Source organism: Psilocybe cubensis, chromosome 8, assembly GCF_017499595.1.
Source record: "Psilocybe cubensis strain MGC-MH-2018 chromosome 8, whole genome shotgun sequence".
In the NCBI taxonomy this organism is placed as follows: Eukaryota; Fungi; Basidiomycota; class Agaricomycetes; order Agaricales; family Agrocybaceae; genus Psilocybe; species Psilocybe cubensis.
In genome coordinates this window covers 2,965,542-2,984,937 of record NC_063006.1, presented here as the reverse complement: position 1 = coordinate 2,984,937, position 19,396 = coordinate 2,965,542, and the positions used below count along the sequence as shown (strand labels likewise).

At 45.8% G+C, this 19,396-nt stretch overlaps 6 protein-coding genes across 6 annotated transcripts; 3 read left to right on the top strand and 3 right to left on the bottom strand.

Annotated features, from left to right (window-relative positions):
* Positions 1-2,448: 2,448 nt before the first annotated feature.
* Positions 2,449-3,151, bottom strand: JR316_0009397 (uncharacterized protein; the record flags this gene model as incomplete). The annotated part of the gene is made up of 4 exons (XM_047895100.1): positions 2,449-2,547; positions 2,589-2,804; positions 2,858-2,920; positions 2,969-3,151. The coding sequence occupies 4 exons, from the start codon at positions 3,149-3,151 to the stop codon at positions 2,449-2,451; spliced, it is 561 nt and encodes a 186-aa protein (XP_047746559.1).
* A 2,427-nt stretch (positions 3,152-5,578) lies between these two features.
* Positions 5,579-6,547, top strand: JR316_0009396 (uncharacterized protein; the record flags this gene model as incomplete). The annotated part of the gene is made up of 5 exons (XM_047895099.1): positions 5,579-5,657; positions 5,717-6,128; positions 6,183-6,299; positions 6,370-6,476; positions 6,525-6,547. The coding sequence occupies 5 exons, from the start codon at positions 5,579-5,581 to the stop codon at positions 6,545-6,547; spliced, it is 738 nt and encodes a 245-aa protein (XP_047746558.1).
* Positions 6,548-8,197: 1,650 nt separating this feature from the next.
* JR316_0009395 (uncharacterized protein) lies at positions 8,198-8,902 on the bottom strand (the record flags this gene model as incomplete). The annotated part of the gene is made up of 4 exons (XM_047895098.1): positions 8,198-8,278; positions 8,338-8,553; positions 8,608-8,670; positions 8,720-8,902. 4 exons carry the CDS (start codon positions 8,900-8,902, stop codon positions 8,198-8,200), a joined length of 543 nt encoding a protein of 180 aa, XP_047746557.1.
* A 1,291-nt stretch (positions 8,903-10,193) lies between these two features.
* On the top strand, positions 10,194-11,856 carry JR316_0009394 (uncharacterized protein; the record flags this gene model as incomplete). Its single annotated transcript, XM_047895097.1, has 7 exons — positions 10,194-10,302; positions 10,396-10,495; positions 10,615-10,748; positions 10,809-11,247; positions 11,303-11,434; positions 11,487-11,555; positions 11,793-11,856. 7 exons carry the CDS (start codon positions 10,194-10,196, stop codon positions 11,854-11,856), a joined length of 1,047 nt encoding a protein of 348 aa, XP_047746556.1.
* A 584-nt stretch (positions 11,857-12,440) lies between these two features.
* On the bottom strand, positions 12,441-13,986 carry JR316_0009393 (uncharacterized protein; the record flags this gene model as incomplete). Its single annotated transcript, XM_047895096.1, has 7 exons — positions 12,441-12,842; positions 12,903-13,031; positions 13,087-13,215; positions 13,270-13,397; positions 13,453-13,680; positions 13,735-13,851; positions 13,914-13,986. 7 exons carry the CDS (start codon positions 13,984-13,986, stop codon positions 12,441-12,443), a joined length of 1,206 nt encoding a protein of 401 aa, XP_047746555.1.
* A 315-nt stretch (positions 13,987-14,301) lies between these two features.
* JR316_0009392 (uncharacterized protein) lies at positions 14,302-15,704 on the top strand (the record flags this gene model as incomplete). The annotated part of the gene is made up of 6 exons (XM_047895095.1): positions 14,302-14,494; positions 14,559-14,786; positions 14,857-15,134; positions 15,190-15,318; positions 15,391-15,648; positions 15,696-15,704. The coding sequence occupies 6 exons, from the start codon at positions 14,302-14,304 to the stop codon at positions 15,702-15,704; spliced, it is 1,095 nt and encodes a 364-aa protein (XP_047746554.1).
* Between the last annotated feature and the right edge of the window lie 3,692 nt (positions 15,705-19,396).

The window sequence follows — 19,396 nt, the reverse complement described above, 5'->3', positions numbered from 1 at the left end:
AATCAATCGACGAATCTCACCAGACAATCCTTTGTAACAGCCCTTTCCAGTGAGACCCAATCAGCTCCCCTCCTCACGTTTTGTGATACTGAACGTCATATGCATATAGCTTGCATGGTCATGTCTTTGATATTATACAGGGACAGAGTGGCCCTCCAAATTATATCAACCCTCCAAGGAGAGATGTCGTGGGGGTGAAAGGTGAGAAAGATAGGCTTCCTCACTGACCTGACGTATTCAATAAATTACTCAGGATCTACTGTAATTATTCGATTTAAAGCTGATAACCCGGGACCTTGGTAAGTCTACCAATGCTACTTTCATCAGCTCAGTGCCACTTACGCTTGCCAAGGTTCCTGCACTGCCGTATGTATTTTTCCTGGGATTCCAATAGACCGCAAATTATTTAATTTACATCCACTTGTGTTCGTAAACGCAGATATCGGTGAGTTATGAACGGTGACTAGCATGCGAGAAGAATAGAATTGACTTGCAATTTAGATTGGCACCTCGAAGCAGGCCTAGCCGTCGTGTTCGCCGAAGCGCCATCAGCGCAAGTCTCCGGACCAGACGCCCAGATTATCAAACAAGAATGGCTTGACCTATGCCCAATATATAACGCTCTTCCGGCTGCTCTTCAATAAGAGGTTGACGGAAGTTCTTTACGTTTTCTTTTTTTCTAAACTTATTCTACGTTATGTGTATATATCCGAAAACCGAGTCAGTTCAAATGCCAAGTTCAAGTTGACGGACCGTGAGAATTACTGCAAGGCGCACAGCCACACCGACGCGGATGTTGCACCACCTTTGGTCTAAGACTTCATGGCGATCCTCGACTGCTCCATCTTGACTTGATGACTTGATTCTTCGCTTCCAGGAAACCTCTACTCCAAGAGGACTGTAAATTATCAGTTTAAAATGTCCTTGGCCGGAAATCGCACTCTTGAGATCCTTGCGAGAGCACAGAGGGAGGGGTATGGAGTGTTAGCTCACGCATGGTGGGTAAATTGTCTCAAAAATCTACTGTTATCCTTCATCTTTGGTTAGCTACGATGCGCAGATGGCCTTTGGGCTCGTTCGTGCAGCCGAACGTACTCGAAGTCCAGCTATTCTACAGTTCTTTCCGCCTCCGTTCATGTATGGCAAAGGCCCTTTTCTGCGACTCTGTCTCGACCTGTAAGTTCAACAGCTAATGCGCGCGTACAGAGCCTCACCCATCTTCATTGGTAGCGCACATAATGCGACCGTGCCTATCTCTGTTCATTTAGATCACGCTACCGATCCGGAGCAGGTCCAGCTCGCACTTGACCTTGCAGAAAAGGGGTTCCCGTTAGACAGCATCATGATAGATGGGAGTCGTGCTGATGTACGTCCTTTTTCTTTGTCATGGTTCTCAGATCTAATGACAATTGTGATTTCACCTAGACTGATGAAGAGAATATTTCTTTGACCAAACCGTACGTCGATCGGTTCCATCAACTCGGGGTCGCTGTCGAAGTTGAACTTGGCCGCGTAGAGGGAAGGGAGCAAGGTCTACGGGAGATTGCAAGCGGTCGACTGGCGGATCCTCACAAAGTCAAAACATTTATGGACCAGTGAGTTTTTCTACAAAATTTACGTTGGATCCGGTACCCCTATATTAAACGCAACACACACAATCATAGAACCGGAGCTGATATCATTTCTCCGAGCATTGGGAACTTGCATGGGGTCTACAAGGAACCACCTACCTTCCGCCAAGACATGTAATTGCCTTTTACTACTCATCGCATTGGACTACATTAAAATCATTTTAGTCTGCAGAAAATTCGTGCGGAATTCAATAGCGAAGTTCCAATCTGTCTTCATGGTACAGGAGGCCTTCAAGAGGCTCTATTTAAGGAGTGCATCAAGAACGGAGTCAGCAAGGTTTGTCCGTGTTCCAAATATAATTATTAAAATATTGCTAATTTCAGGATAGGTGAACATAAACCTCGAAGGGAGAACCCTCTACGCGAAAGCTCTTGGTGAAGGTCTCCTCACAAAATCGTTTCCCGATGCAGTAGAGTATGCGACGGAGGTGTTTGCAAAGGAGTGTGAGCGATTCATGGGAATACTTGGGTCAATCGGCAAGGCGGGAGCTGCCAAAAACTAGTGCTTCGACAGAGGATCTTTGTAACATTGTATGTTGTATGTTGTCGGCATCAGACACATTACCCTCTAATTTTTTTAATTCAGACGGATGAAAGACTGATTGCGATTGCGTACTTGGGCAGATTGATTAACAGGCTCGCCTCACTGCTTGAAACTTCGTTAGATCCTTCCTAGTTGTTATCTCAAATTGGGCCAGCTAGTATCGTTCTGATGCTTGTCTTCAAGAGGTACATGAACAAATATGTGGTTCGTCATCATTGGCTCCAAAAATGGCTCATAGCCTTGTATGCAACATGATATGTACTTGACTTTATCTCAAGCAAGAGCATTGATGGCGTTCTGTTTCGCATTATCAATATCGTTGAACATAGTGCTCGCCGTGTCATTCATAGCAGGCTGCCGGAATATCGAGTCCTTAGTAACACATAACATAATCAAAATTCAGCGACACTTACTGGAAGCATTGCCATCACTGTGCCTCCGAAATGGACACACGGGGCAATAGAACCCAGTAAATCCAACGATATCGTAGTGGATGCCGAGCCAAGGGCTTTAAAGTCAGCGGCTTTATCCGTGATGCCATTGAGATAGGAGAAAATGTTCGGAGTGAAGCTTTTGTATGTGGAAAAGACTTTGATGACATTTTCGTTTGATACTGGCCTCGGCAGAGACTAATTGATGACGATCAGCTTATCTGGGAAGATTGTATATATACTATACTTACATCTAAATTGTCGTTGATACTCAAAAAGAACTCGTGAATGCCCGCTGCATCGTTATGTATATCCTATACGCAAGGTCTCAATAATGATCTTTTAAAAGCTTCTTGACTTACTTCAACACCTGCCATTCCGGTTTGGGGGAAAGCATTAACATCGTTGGCAATTTTTACGAACTGTTGTCCAAGTTTGGAAAAGTCTGCCATAATAGCCCTCATTGTTGATTCCGTAGTGCTCCCAATGCTGGCAGCTGAAGCAACAGCAGCCAAACATACGGAAATAGACAGAGAGAATTTCATGGCTCTTGGATGTAAAGCTGAACTGATTCAGATGGATGTGATAACCAATAGACGGCCTACCGTAGTATCCAGCGTCGCTTTCCTTTAATACCTTTGAGTCTAAAGAAGTGTGGATCATGTGTCTTCCATATTCACACTGAATTTTTCGATAGAATCACGATGTTCCCAAGTTATCCACAGCAAACGGAAGATTGATAATGGAAGAAAATTAGTACTTCATATTGGAGAATGAAATTCACGAATCTGGGCTGAAGGATACGCACCTTCACCGCACAAACTGGCCATATAGGGAGAGATAGAGTAATGTAACGGTCAATCTAAAGATTGTTCCCACCGGCACTTTCATGTTAACCATGTGGTGTTGACAAAGGTGGGGAATCAAATCGATATAAGGTTATGTCCGAGCGCATTTAAGGCAGAAATAAGGGCGTGAAGCTCCTACTTTTGGTTTACTCTTTCCAAGTAATGTACATACTTATCTTGAGGCCGACATGTTCTTTACCCATGTCGAGTGTTTTTCTGGGTTCAGATACACATGACACCCATCCAGGAGTCTACCCAGCTTGTGAGGTATATCTAAACTGAATTTGAGTCCAATTTTGTGACCTATGAAACCACGGCTCAATGAAGGAACGGAGCTGCATAGGAGACTCCGGCTACCTCACGATCCGAAAATTTTGGCGATTGATATGCAGTTGGTTCAAAAAGTCTGAAGAGCGTTGAAAGCTGTCTAAAGTTCCCGCTATGTAGGCGTCTATGTAAGCCTACTTCTATGTACATTGACTTGGATTAGAAGTCCTCCTATAACTTCCGTGAATCAAGGTTCGTTTGTGTGGCTATAAATTAAATCTCTGTGATCAGGCTACTTCCTTGTTTAACAGGAATAGAACACATTTGTTCTTCGAAGCCCAAGTATTAATATAACTATCTCTCACTACCCGGTACCACCGAAAAACGGTCACAAAATTATAGAGGCTTGGCTAGGTCAGAGGTCAAAACTCTGATATTCCCCAGTAGACCAGGAGTGTGCGATAGCGGACTACATGGTTCATTGATAGACATTGTATCCTCAACGCCATACTCCAGTCTTCACGAGTTTGTTTCTGCTTTGGTATCTACTATCGTCTTTACTGATCAGATTCAGAGCTCAATTTGCGAGTCGAATACACTGAAGCGCCGCTCTGCATTGTTGTATGATGGCTACATTCACCCCATCCCAACGGCGGTAGTTTTGGTATAACCTTGCATACCATGAACGACTAGAGACTATCTCTCGAAGTTAAATATAATTCCAAAAGGTGTACTCCTGCACGTTCCTCTCATAAAGATATCCTTTCCGAGAGTCTGCATGACAGAAAGGTTGCTATCTACCTTGATAGAAATGAACCACCTACTCTTTGAGACATGGTAAGTGGGAACTGGAATGCCCCGTGATACGTCGGCTTCAACCAATGGCTTTCCAACTGGAAATGATAACGCGCCGGTGTCGGCCCAAAACCGTCGTTTCCTCCTCACGAGTCGTCGGGGGGCGTCAAGGATAGTGATCTGGCGGCGTTCAGGGGAAAGATTACCCAAGACGTCGTGAACACGGTTCAGTAGGCATTTCAATTAGAGAGGTGTAATTCATTCCAATAAATCGAGCACCAGGCTATGATGCATGAAACCTAAAGCTTCGTTTCAAGTAATGAGTGAGGAGATGAACGAAGATGCAGACCGTGAGAACATTTTGATTAGCGATGACTCATTAACGACTTGAAGCTCAGACTTCGCCATTTAAAATGCCTGCACAGCAGAACACAAAGTAGGAAACATTTTATGAGGAATTGTTAGTGCTATACATCCTACACAACACATCATTAGTTTAATCGGCAACAATTTCTATACGAGGGGAAATCGGCATGATGTCGGCAAGGAATTTCGTCATCGGAGTTCAATATTCAAGTAAGCCGATACCGGCTGGAATGACGTTGCTTAAAATAAATCGCGAACACTTCCTTCTTATCTCGGGACAACGGCGAGAATACACGACGAAATGAGTCGTTCAATTCAATGTGAATATTAACATTACCCTATTCCCTAGTGAGTAGGAATTACAATACCCAAATGCCACTCCGCGGGACTGAATACACAACATGGACTGCGCAGTTTCAATACACGAGGATGGAGGTCAGCTGGGACGTGCATTCCGGCCTGCCTTGAGGTCAGTGGCTTCTCTGTGAACTTCATGTTCGCAGAGCGATCGAGGTAAGTCCGAGCTGTGCAGACAGATAAAATACTCCCGAATCGTTTCAATTGCTGTACTGTGAGCGGTTGACACGAAGTATACGCATGTTAATACATTGTTTACCTTTATAAATGTCCAATCTAATGGAATTTCCATACCCAAGACTTATATTTTCCCTGTTTTTGACCTCCTGCAACATATCCATGGATCACTCGAGCGCGACATCATCGCCAAGCACTCCCCTCCATACAACGCTTTGGCTCCCACCACTGGATTTTGAGGGTACGTATGGTCGTAGCCTTCCCCTCCTCAATCGCAAAATCTGATATTCAAAACCACAGATTCGGTGGAAGACAGTCGCGATTATCTTCTCATACCGCCGTATTCAGAGTTGCCCTTTGGGCCAGATACCCTGCATTATTATCTTCCTCGCATACCCACAGACTGGCCGTCGGATATGTTCTCCCTGGACGGGTACACACAAAACAGGGCAGACACAGACTCCGGTGCAGAGACGTGGAACGTCACTGGAGCTCCACTTTTCCCTGCGACCTCCGAGGGATCAAGCGAACATGCAGACCATAACACACTTAGCGATGTGTTACCTGGCCAGCCGCAACCTTCTGCCGTCCAAACGGAAAGACAAAATAACATAAACAAATTCGGGCAAGGAGCCAGCCAAAATACTGGACGCTCCGGGACAAGTCCCGTTGAGCGGAATGTAGAACATTCCAGCCCAACTACAGCTCGAAGGTAATGTATGCTTTTCTGCCTTTCGTATCAAGAAACTGACAAAGGTTTTTGCAGCACTAGAGCCTCCAAGGCGAAGCGTAAGCATACGCAAAGACAAGGCACGAGCGGTGAAAGGGGTTTGGACACACCCGAAACGCATGCACGGAGCGATGGTGGGATCCAAAAGAAAAGGTAGGCCTGTTTATCTCAGTGGATTGCTCATGTGCTGTGTTGATGCCCTGTTACTTTGTGCTTTTCACAGGCGTCCTGCCAGAAAGGCCGCAGCCGCACCCCCGCCGCCACGCAAAGGACGCATCGATTCCTTTGGCAGGGTGGTGATACCGGGTGGAAGATATGATATGAAAGAATGTAAGTGGGACGTCTTGAAGTAGAAAAGGAACTCATTGACGCACCTAGATGACCCTTCTACAATTCAATGAGAAAATGGAAGGCAGGATTGACTAATCGATGGGGAAGGTGTAGATTAATTATCTTATCGGTACAAATAAATATCTATCTTATCTCCGTGATGGCATCAATATACACGTGGTTCTCACATCTGTTAGTTTGATTGAAGACACAGTGAGGCTAACAGGTTTAAAAAATAAAATTTCCCATAAAATCATGCGCAGGTTTTAGATTATAAAATTTAGTCTTCGAAGTTATGCAGTAATTCGATAGCGCTAAACGCGGTACTTCATAACAAAATTACTACTATGTTATCTATGTGATGGCATCGCTGTGTCCATGATGGCAAGGGGTCTCAGGTTTGGGGTATCACCGTGCCCTTTCTCACCTCCCACTAAATATACCCTATTCGACGCTTAGCCATGTCTGATGGATCAAGTTAAAGACTCCCTATAAGTGAATGTATTCTCAAGAGTTGTCGCGCAGATTGGACGTACGCACATCCAACCAAGGAACAGCACACATAGAGGGAACCCAAGACGTGTCAGACGCGAAGTAATCCACGTAGCATATTGAAAATTCACCCAGAATATTATTACCATCATCGAACGGAGGGGAAGAGGGACCAAGAGACAGAAACACGCTGGTTAAAATAGTGCGTCAGTGTCTGCACATTGTAGGGAATGTGCTGATACTCATGATCTCCTAGTGTGCTCGACGCTGTCGACGCTGTACGGGTGCAAGCTACAGGAATGAACGGCAAAAATGCTAACCCTCGCAATTCTTCCACCAAATCGCCCTATCCTTCTATCGGACCTGTCGAATCACGATGACTGCGACCAAGTGTCAGAAAAGTGTTGGCAGATTCGGCATAAACATATGCATAAGGCGCACAAGACTCACCTTCACCCCGCTACGTACACACAGGCCGCTTCTCAATCAAACCCGCCTCGCATTTACAGTGCAAATCACTCAGAACGTCGCAGCCAATACAGGCCAATACAGACAGATAGCGGACTCACGGGGTGGATGTCATGAAACAAGAGGGTCATGCTGCGGGGTTGGTGCTAGGATGCTGAAGAAAATAAAACACGTAAATTCTTTCATATGTCCTGCATTGTATGGCCTCTATCGAACCATAGACTGGCAACCTAATCTTAGCGCTGCCGGGCAGATGGGCTATACGATGTGTTTTGATACGGATGTTCTATGGGTAGTATCTTGGAATAACATAGCTCCCGAAAAACAACTACTTGAATTTTCCCTGATGTTCTCTCAGCTGGATACTAGGCTAAAATACAATCCAACGCATCTGAGTGTTTCCCGAAAGGATACATTTGAACTTTTAGCCTGATTTTTGTGCTTTTATCACATAGACACTCATTTTCCCACGACATTTGTTTAAGAAATGGACGCAGAATAGGTGAATAGTACCGTTTTGATGACCATATCCTAAAAGTATATTTTGTGACTTCAGCATGTAAATTTATGTATATAGTTGGATACGTGCATTAAATCGCTGAACTGACCTAATTCTCGCAACGGTGGCAATTAGATTCTATACGCAACAAGCTCAAATGTATTGTTTATGAAGTTAGACATATATGTTTCTTTGTTATCGTTGACTACATGAAATGGCCCATGGTGTTGTATGTAACACGCTGCGGTTGTAGGGCACAATCCTAAGCAAGAGAAGCAATGGCATTTTGCCTGGCAACATCGACTTCGTTGAACGTAGCGCTCGCTGTGTCGCTCATAGCGGGCTTGCATATCGTCATGGCGTCATCATCACGCAGTATATTCAATATTAAAAGGCACTCACAGGAATCATTGTCATTATTGTTTGTCCGAATTGTGCGCACGATTTCACAGAGGCCTGTAAGTCGATAGAGATCGTTGAGGAAGCCGTGCCAAGAGCTTTAAAGTCAGCAGATTTTTCCGTGATCCCGTTGAGATAGTCCATGATGTCGGGGGTGAAGCTGTTAAACGTAGAAAAGACTTTGAGGACATGCTCATCCGATACTGGTCTTGGAAGAGCCTAAACAACGCCAATCAGGTCATCCGGGGACATTGTACACGTCTTTGTACTTACATCTAGATTGTCATTCACGCTCGAGAAGAGGTCGTGAATGACAGCCGCATCGTTGTGTATATCCTACACGCAAGGTTTCAGTAATTATTTGCCAATATTTTGTTTGCCTTACCTGAACACCCGCCATTCCTGTTTGAGGGAAGGCATTAACATCGTTGGCGATTTTTGCGAACTGTTGCCCAAGCTTGGAGAAGTCTCCCATAATAGCCTTCATGGTTGATGCGGTAGTGGTCCCAACGCTGGCCGCTGAAGCCATAGCAGCCAGACATACGGCAATGGACAAAGAGAATTTCATGGCTGTTGGATGTAAAGCTGAACTGATTCAGATAGATGTGGTAAACCAAGAGACGGCCTACTGTAGTCTCCAGTGTCGCTCGCCTTTAATACTTTTGGGCCTGAGGAAAAGTGGATCATGTGTCTTCCATATTCACACCGCTCTTTCAATGGAAAAACAATATTTCCAAATTATCCATAGCCAACAGATGATTTACAATGGAAGAGATCCAGTACATCATTTAGAAGCATGAAATCCACGAATCTGGGTTGATAGACACGCATTTTGATCACACAAACTGACCATACAGTGAGAGATAGAGTAATGTAACAGAAAATCCAAAGATTGTTCCCACCGGTACTTCCCTATTTAATCATTTGTGGTGACAAAGGTGGGGAGTCAAATCGATATAAAGTTATGTCCGAGCGCATTTAAGGCAGAAGCGAGAGCATGAAGCTCCTACTTTGGTTTACTCTTTCCAAATAATGTACATACGTATCTTGAGGCAGACATATTCTTTACATATGTCGAGTATTTTTCTGATATAAAATAAACATGGCACCGATCCTGGAATTGCCTAACTCTTGAGGCATATCTAAAGTTATTTTGGGCCTAAGTTTGTGGTCCATGAAACCACGATTCAGTGAAAGCCGCGAGAAAGGAAGATTGATATGCAGTAGGTTCGGAAAGTCTGAACGATGTTAAAAGCTGTCTACATGAGCCACTATGTAGCCGTCCATACAAGTCTACTTCTGTGTACGTTGATTAGAAGAACGCCTATATCTTTTGCAAATCAGGATTCGTTTCTGTGGCTGTAAATCTCTGAAATCAGACTACTTACTTAATAGAGATAGAACACATGGCTCTGCGAAGCTCAAGTATCAAAATAATACTATCTTACTATTTTTACTACCCTGTACCATCGATGAATAACTTGTAAAAGCTTGGCAAAGTCAGAGATCAAAACTCTCACACTTTTCCAGTGGACCGGAGTGTCTGATAGCAAACTGCATAGTTTATTGATTGACATTGTAACCTCAAAGCCAAAGTTAAATCACGAGCTCCTATCAGCCTTAATATCCACCATCGTCTTTACTACTCAAGTTTTGAGCTCACGCGAGTCAGATATATCGAGGCCCCATTCCCCCCATCCCGACGGCGGTAGGCACATTAGTGGGTGCTGCCCATCCATGACGTGTTGCTATTTCCCTTAACAGATATATATGCTAAAGAGGAATTTGACTGCGCCACGATACATCCTCGTCAAAACGTAACTTCCCAGCTAAAAAAGCAACCTCCTGGGTTTTTCGGAATGCATCCGTTACGGCTCTTTGTTGGATTCGAAACGACTCAGGGAATTTCGAAGATGTTCAAACCTCAGCCTAAATTCGGTATGGGCTTTACCATTGCCCTATACCCTAGTAAGGAGGAATTGTAATGGAGACCGGCTTTCTCTGCCTTCCTCAACGCAAGTGCCACTCCGCGGGACTGAATACACAACATGGACTGCGCAGTTGCAATAAACGAGGCTGGAGGTTATCCGGGACACGCATTCCAGCCTGCCTTGAGGTTTAGTGGACTCTCTGTGAACTTCATGTTCGCAGAACGATCGAGGTAAGTCCGAGCTGTGCAGACAGATGAAATAGTTCCGAATCGTTTGAATTGCTGTACTGTGAGCGGTAGACACGAAGTACACGCATGTTAATACACTGTTTACCTTTATAAATGTCCAGTATAGCTGTACCCAAGATTTACAGTTTCCTTGTTTCTGAGCTCCTGCAACTTATCAATGGATTACTCGAGCGCGACATCATCACCAAGCACTCCCGTCTATCCGACACTTCGATTCCCACCAATGGACTTGGATGTACGTATAGCCATTTGAATCTCCTCCAAAATCGTAAACATCTGATTGTGGAAACCTTAGATACGGCTGACTTGGAAGACAGCCTTGAATATCTTGTCATACCCCCGTATTCCGAATTACCATTTGGCCCCGACACAGTACACTACTATCTTCCTCGTAGAGTTACAAACTGGCCGGATTCGCTCTCTCTGGAGGTGTATCCTGATATATGGGCTTGTCATCCCGAGTACTATCGGCAGTATTCCGGAGTAGGGGATGTAGCTGTAAGCCAGAACCAGGGGCAGAGCCATATTACAATCCATGAACGCAACTTCAATAACACTCCCAGCGGTTCAAGGTTGGGAGATTTTGAACAGCAACCTTCGGTCACCACTCAGGAAAGGCAGAATATGATATTTCATACAATTGAACATGGACACCCGCGCGAAGACACAGAATGCTCCGGGAATCGTCCCGTTGAGCGGAATGAGGAGTATATCCGCCCAACCACAGCTCAAAGGTAATGTATATATCTCTGCCTTTCATGTAATTGGTGTTGACGAACGGTTGCATAGTGCCCGCGGAAGCAGTGAGACCCGGCCTCGCACGCGAGTAGAGCAAGGCCTGGGTGATGGAAGGGGTAGTAGTAGGGGTGCAGAGTCCGCCCCAATGCACTCCCAAGGGGATGACGGTGCCCAAATTCAAAGGTGAGCCTATTTCTTTCCGTCAATACATGCTCAGTGACAAGAACCTACGCAGGCACTCTGACGGCAGCAGCAACGTCGGCCCCGATCCACATTCCAAGGGGCGCATTGATGCCTTTGGCAGGTGGGTAACCAAAGGCGGAAGATTCGATTTGAATGAAAGAAAAGGCAAATAGATATTGCTCCTGTGTGGATGTAGCGGTGGATTGACGGAATCGGCGGAGAGGCTTGGGTGGTAGATATAGTTCGAGATCGAGGACAATGAAATTATCTTAGTAACAAAATTACTACTATCTTATCTATGTGATGGCATCGCCGTGTTTGTTTGTTTACTTGTGCGTGCTCGTGGGAACTTAACAAGGTCGGGTCTCGGCTTTGCGGTAACACTATGGGCTATTCGACGCAAATTCGACGAAGTCATATAAGTGAATTTGCTTTAAAGTATTGTCGTGCAGGCCAGCAACATAGGCCAACACAGGGCTCTTCGCTTCAGATGTCGTAGCCTTCTCCTCCTAAATCGCAAAAAATTGATTGTGTAAACCAAAAACACGACTGGCTTGGGATACAGTCATGACCGTATTCTGATACCTCCCTATTTCGAGTTGTAATTTGGCCCCGATACCGTCTACACTACTGTAGCACACTGGTAATGCAGGGTGAAAGATACAATCTAAAGAAATGCAAGCAACACATGTCATCTCGTTGGGAGTAAATTAACGGAAGGGACTGGCAGAAACTACGACGAAGAGTACTAGTGTGGCTTGAGATTAAAGACATCATGAAATTATCTTATGTCGTCAGTAATGGCTATCTATCAATTCTTGCCTATGTCAGGGCACCGGTATAATCACAGTCTTCCATTTCGTTGATGATAATAACCACTCAACTTTGCTATGGTAGTAATTTATGGGCAGAAATGTCATATATTGTCAACTAGTATGAACAACTACACTGTGTCCCTTGATTTGGTCTCGTGGTGTCACCTTGGCCACCATCTTCTTCGCTTCCGTTACTGCCAACCCTCCTCGTCCAAGTCCGACTCGTATTGAAACTCCGAATCACTGTTGTCTGGATGAGGACCAAAGGGCCTTCCGTAACAGTGTTCATATAAAATCTGGCTCAATTCGTCATTCCACAATTTGCTCCGACGTGAAATGCGCGATTCACCCAGAGAAAGACCAAGTCGGTTACATCTTTCACCGACAACGTGCATTGGGTATTGATCGACAATATCACCGCCTTGAAAGTTGACAAAAAGGCAATTAGCGAAATGAGCACGGAGAAATATGTCCATAGGTCCTTCAAATCGATCCTTAGCGCCGGGTTGACGGAAGTATGCTTGGATGTTGGTTCCAATGAGCGACTGCGCCTCCGGTCCGAAATTACGGAGTACCACAACTCGGTAATCGTCCTGCAAATGTTATTCATAGTAAGTAAAGTCTTGAAGAAATAAGGCATATCAAGCACAGACATCTACATCGATGCCAAAAGCTCCATCAAGGAAAGCATCAGCGAGGTCCTTTCGAAGTGTGATAGCATTAATTGATTTGTAGAGTTCCCCCATTGCGCTGTATGTGCGTCCGCCTTCCACATACTTCATCTTTTTATATGGAATTAGTACTCAAGGTCGAAGAATGACAAATCAGATCCCTTACCGCATAAATTAATGGAGGTGGAACTGCCCATACGACAGAAACTACATCGTCTCCCGAAACGCCAGTAACTACACATTGTCCGTGATCTCTTTGGAGAACATGCTTCTGGACGTCGTCGGGTACGTCAAACTATTGAACTTTTCAAGTATTTCCTAGAATTTAATATTGGGGGATATTGCTTACCATGAACACTTCTTCTGGTCTGACGGTGTAAATCAAGACTGCTTCTTCCTTTGGAAGTGTGGTTAAATATTTGACTCTCTTAAAAGATGGAATGTTAAAGGTCGGATAAAAAGGATGTATTTTTTTCTCTGCAAATTAAATATCCTTTGAGTACGTATACAATACCATATGCAATTTACACACCGCCAAAAACATGGAAATCATAATCCCCAGGGGGCAGCGTATCAGTCGACATCTCGGGGATGTTCTCTCCACTGCGATATCGTTCGTGGTGGAATATTCCGGTAGGAATTCTTTTCACTGTCACTGGGAATACCTCGAACTTGACGCGACGTTCCTTTCTGAAATCGAGAAGAGTGGCCCAAAGATGCAGAATCCTGCTGTTGATTGGTGTGACATTATGGTTCAACCCTACGATGAGCATCAGCCGACATACTTGCGATACTGGCCACACCTCTTACTCACCGCCCATGAGGTGCATACTCTTTGGAGTCCAGAAGAAAATGTCCTTGCCGAGGTCCTTGGATACCTTTGAAAGTATATGCTGTGGCTGGTATTGCGCCTCAACTTCTGAGGGTGTAACTGAAATGAGACGTGTTTTCACTTGGTCTTCTTAACGTGTACTTTCTCGGAACTAAGCTCACTAGATACGCGTGCATCTGCATTTTCCTCATCATGCTTTCCACTTTCAGGTTTGTTTTTCTCCGAATCCGACATTTGATCTTTTGCGCCTAACGAATCGCTGAGAAAAGGCAGATGAATCGATGACTTTACGTACGGTGAGCAAGGCTATCATGTTCCTCACATTCCCACAGTTATAATACCTGTCTGATGATGCCGCGCGGCTCGGAGTGCGATTGTAAGCTATATATTCGAACTCCGCATGCTCGGCCAATAAGCAATAACTTAGTGAAGTCTCGTACCCATTTTTTCAATTTTGTAGTAACGGCAAGGATATTTTTGTAGTAAGTGAATTGTGAGAATTTGATGATCATCAATACAACGAATAGTGTCGATAATCGTCCATCTCCAATGTCCATCGCCCTACCGAGCACCCCAGCCAGCGTCGGCAGTAAACACACACAAGAGCCTGCTATGCCAGAAGCTGAAAATCAACTCCCCAACGAGGATCAATACAAGCCAAAACACGTACTCTCAAAAGTATCGAAGACACTCGGAAAAGACACGTTCTTCTGGGCACCAACCAGTCATCGACTCATCGGTGGTGCGTTAGAGGCTCATGATTCATCCATCGTCTTTTGTTGCTAATGGTATAACGACATCCACAGGGCTGAACCACAACGTAACGCCAATCACCAGCAAAATTCTACACACATGGGCCAGTCTTCTTGATACCAGCAACGACCGCCGTGTCAAGTTCGAGATATATCCCGTAAAAATCACCAGTGTTCCAATTGGACTATTCTACTACGAACGATATCGGAGCGGGGAGAATATCCCGGAAATGTCGACTGAGCCGCTGCCCCCTGGGGACTACGACTTTCAAGTTTTTGCAAGTGAGCACCTCCTTTTGTCGTATATTATTGTGTTTGTTTTGCAGACTGCGCATATTATTCGATGAGGCAGATAAGAAAATCGATCCTATAGCTCCTACGAGCAACATACTGTCTTTCAAACAAATCAAATATCAATCGACATTGCCAAAAGAGAAATCCTGGCTGCTTCGGCCTGTGGCTCCTGAAATGATGTACATGGTGGGATTTTATATTCATACGATAGAAGTCCCAGATGATATTCAGAAGGAGGTCCTCGAACGTGACAACGGACGGTGTCTCATTTCCGGCACTGCAGGAGATGATGCAATCACTGTTGTATGGGCAGTTCCACCTCCTTTACCGTTTGCTGTGAGTGCAATCCTCTATTGTCAAAAGTTCTATGGGCTGATTCTCGAAAATTTAGATGAGGTATGTCGATGGTGGTGGTGTATACAAATCGACCACGGAGCTTTACAAGTCCGACAATGCATTTACGCTTCTCAAGGACTTGGCGGATGCTTTCCTTGACGGGGCGTTTGGCGTTGACGTAGATGTCAGTATCCCGCTACTTGTTTTCCTAAGCTAGAAAAATAATCAGCATGAAATGACATGCATCCACTTTCAGGACGACTATCGCATCGTGGTACTCAAAAACTTCGGACCAGCGGCACAACCACTCATCGGACCCAATATCCAAGCCTACTTCCATCATCCGAGTCTTAAAGCCCAGTTCAAAATCGGACCCAAGGACATATTCCTCCGCGCGCACTTCGTTAACTGCCTCTACATAAACTTTCAAGGCGGCGATATCGTCACTCAGTACCCCAAGCACATTGTAGAAGAACGAGAAAAGCTTCTGGGGTTCTATCCCGGCGAATCGCGTGTTTCCCGGAGGAGTTTTTTTATTTTTTTTTTTTATTTTTGTGTTAGCGCCTCTGAGGGGAGGATCCCTCCCTCGGCGTAGTACTACTAATTTACCTATAGACTCCCCGAGCCCGTGGTTGCCTTCATCGGCCTGTGCCTGCGTCTCGGAGGGCCCTCTCGTCCCCCCTCTAGACCCAACCCCTTCCCCGGGTTGTTTGGCCCAGCGCCTCCAGCGCCTCCTTTAGGCAGTTCCTTCCCTCCTGGTGTATTCCACCTCCTTGACCTCCTTTTGTCTTCGCGGTCCCTTGGACCACTTTGTGTGTTTGTTCCCTCCTCCCTAGTCCTCCTCCTCCTCCAGTCCTCGTAGTAGTATGTCGTCTTTGTATGTTCGTTTTAGCCTCTTTGTTTTTGCAATATATGTCACCAGTGCTTTAGCATTCGCATATTTCGTTGTAAGATCCTCTAGATTCGTGATTTTGTCGCCGATCTCCGCCCACATTTCTTGCCTTTGACTGCTGTGCGCCCTGCATTCGAACAGGAAGTGTTTGACTGTTTCTGTCGCCCGTTCGCCCATTCGTCGCTCGTAGCATTTCGGGCAATGTTTTGTGAACTTGGGATCGAATTTGCTGAGGTGCGAGTTCAGCGCTACGTGTCCGGAGCGTAGTTGTACCAGGATGCTAGCTTGAGCTCTGTTCAGTCGCTGTGCTGTCTTCCTGAATTTTGTAAATGGGAACTCGGTGTCGATCTTCTTTGTGTTGAATATCGCCTTTCGTTTGGACTCGTTCCAGCGTTCTTCCCACATGGATAGTAGTTCGACGTGATAGGCTTGTCGTTCTGCAGATGCGCTGGCGGGTAGGGCGTGCTGCAGAGATGTCGGAAGCTCCTCCATCGGACTGCTGTCTCCCTCGGCCGCTCGTTTCGCTTCTTCATCGGCTCTTTCATTACCCAATACATCTGAGTGGCCGGAAATCCAGTACAGTGTAATCCTCCCCTGTATGACTTGTGCTGCGTCAATCAATTTCCGTGCTAGATATTGACCCGACTTAGCTCTAGGCATGTTTGAGTTTGTTAGAAGGGACTGGTTGTCGCTAAAGATTGCGATTTCATCGTTTGCTTCTGGTTTCTCGCTTCGAGCCAGCTCTAGGGCCAGGATGCTTCCAACACCCTCCGCTTCATACGTGTTGTGTTTCTCTTTTGGGCCCAGGTATTTGCGGAGTACCTTCCCATGTCGATCCTTCCTTGTTTTCAATAGGACGGCCGCAGCACCTACGTGACCGTTATGACCCGATCCATCCGAGTAGATTCTGAACTTAGCTTTGCACTCCTTTTCAATTCGCATTGATTCCTTCCGAGTTCTCGCGATAACGATTTTGAACGGAGGGTTGTACGTGGGTGGTATTGTGAATGGAGAGATTGTTTCCATTGACTCGGGTGCCATGTCAAAGATTTTAAGCAGTAGATATATTGGGGATCTGTGCCTTCGTTGAGTTCTTGTGCCTGCACTCTGGATTGCCTTGTGGAGAGGGTGCGTCATTGGCAGGGTGCACATCCGCGTTACCGCTCTGTGGCAAATCTTCAGCAGCAGGAGTTCGAGTGGCAGGACGCCCGCATGGGCATCCAGTAGCTCTGTTGGTGTTGACCGCATGGCTCCAGTGATTACGAGAGTAGCTTTCCGCTGTATCGTTGTCATTTGTCGGAGCGCGGCTACCGACCCTGTATTCCTGCGGTATCCCGCTGGTTTCGTAGGTGGTGTATACCAAACATCAATACCGTATGCGAGCCTTGGGATCACCGTCGCTATGTACAGTTGACGCATTAGCTTGGGTTGGATGCCCGTGCTTGGTTTGGACAGCCGTCGGAAGTTCGACAGCCACTTTGTTGCCTTCTCTGTTGCCTTCTGTAAGTGCACCTTCCACTGCAGACGACAATCAATCTGAAAACCAAGGCATCTAAAGTGGTTCACCTGTTTTACCAACTCCCCTTTCACTTCCAGACGTGGATGATCCAGTGTGTCAGGGTCGCGCGGGTCCATATGCATTATCGCCAGTTTCGACACTTCAAACGTTGAGTTATGGTCGTCGCTCCATGTCTGGGCCCCTCCTTCGTCGTTCATGATAATGCTGAGCTTGTCAGTGGTTTCGTCCATTGTATCTCCCACTGCAATCATTGTTACATCGTCGACATAGCCAATCGCATCCTCGTCGTCCTCCCGGTTGACGATTTCAAGCAGATCTGCATTGTAAATGATGTACAGTATCATGGAGAGAGGGTCACCTTGGCCAATACCATTGTCGATTTTCATCAGAGCGGATATAAAATCGTCGAACTTCAGTTTCGTCTTCCTATCTTTGAGTAGGTTTGCGATGAAGTCAACATATTTCTTTGGTATTCTGCGTTTCCTCAGATTGTGAAGGAGACGATCCGTGACCGCATTCGGAAAGGCGCCCTCGACGTCTAGGAACAGGATTGAGGCTACTTTACCTCTTCTCCATGCAGATTTGACTTTTTCGGTAAGGTAGTGCATGGCGTCGGAGGTCGTCCTACCTGGGCGGCCTCCAAAGTGTGTATCCGGGAGCAGATTGTGAGTTTCCGTGATGAAACTCAGGCGTTCCGCTACTATCGCCGTCAGCACTTTTGGGAGAGTGTTGAGGAGGGCTATAGGACGGTAAGCTTTTGCAATCTTGTAGTTAGGTTTACCTGGTTTTCTTAAAACTACCGTGATCGAGTGTTTCCACGATGCCGGATAGTAGTTTGTATCCAGAATAGCATTGTACAGGTGATAGAGGTGGTCTGTAATAATTGGGGCCGTTTTCTGGAGCACTACGTTGGGGATTTCATCGATTCCAGGTGCCTTGTGTGGTGACAGTCGTCGAAGTTGCCGGGTGATCTGACTTCTTGTGATTGCCCCCAGGTCGGGTAGTGCTTCCGGATACTGGTAGTCGAGTGGGACCGACGAGTGGAGTGGCTTTTTGGGGAAGAAGGCTCTAGCGAAAACTTGAGCTTTCTCCTCATTAGTGGTTACCTCTTCTAGCTCCTCGTACTCGTTGCTGACATGCAGGGATGGAATGCGTGGTCTGCCTCCGTCTCCTGTCGGGTTCTTGAAGTACCGGTTTGCTGTCCAAATATCGCCGCCTTCTGCTTCGAGTAGCCACTCTTCCCAGTGCGTCTTCTTTGCCTCGATTACCAACCTTGCAAACGACCGTTTTGCTGCTTTGTATTCAAGGTGACAGGGATGGTCTGGCAGCGCCCGGAACCTGTGATGTAAACTGCTCAGCCTGTTTTTGTACCGTTTTGCCTCTTCTACATCACCTGTCCACCATCACTTCTTGTCTGGCAACGGCTTGCGCAGCTTGACCTCTTTCACGATCGTGTCTTGCAAAGCCCGAGTCAGTACGTGCACTGATTCCTCGATTTCCTCCGGCGAGCGGATCGGTCCTGGTTGTTGTTCACGTCTAAGGCGTGCTCTTAGCTGTCAGGGCAACACTATAATCAGTGTGACAAGGCCACCAACAAAGATTAAGCAAGAAAGAGAAAGAGAGAGCAGAGGGAGAGTAAGAGAGCAAAGAGAGAATAAGAGAGTGAGAGAGATTCAATGGTTCTAAGAGATCACACCAATGATAGTGGATATCCTAAGAGATTGAAGCTGAAGCTACAGCTACCTACAAGTCCAGTATTTATACTCTACAGCTATTCTAGAATATTCCCTACATTACATCATAAAGGAAGGTTAAAGAATAAAAGTGACATCATATAGAAAAAGGATGAGT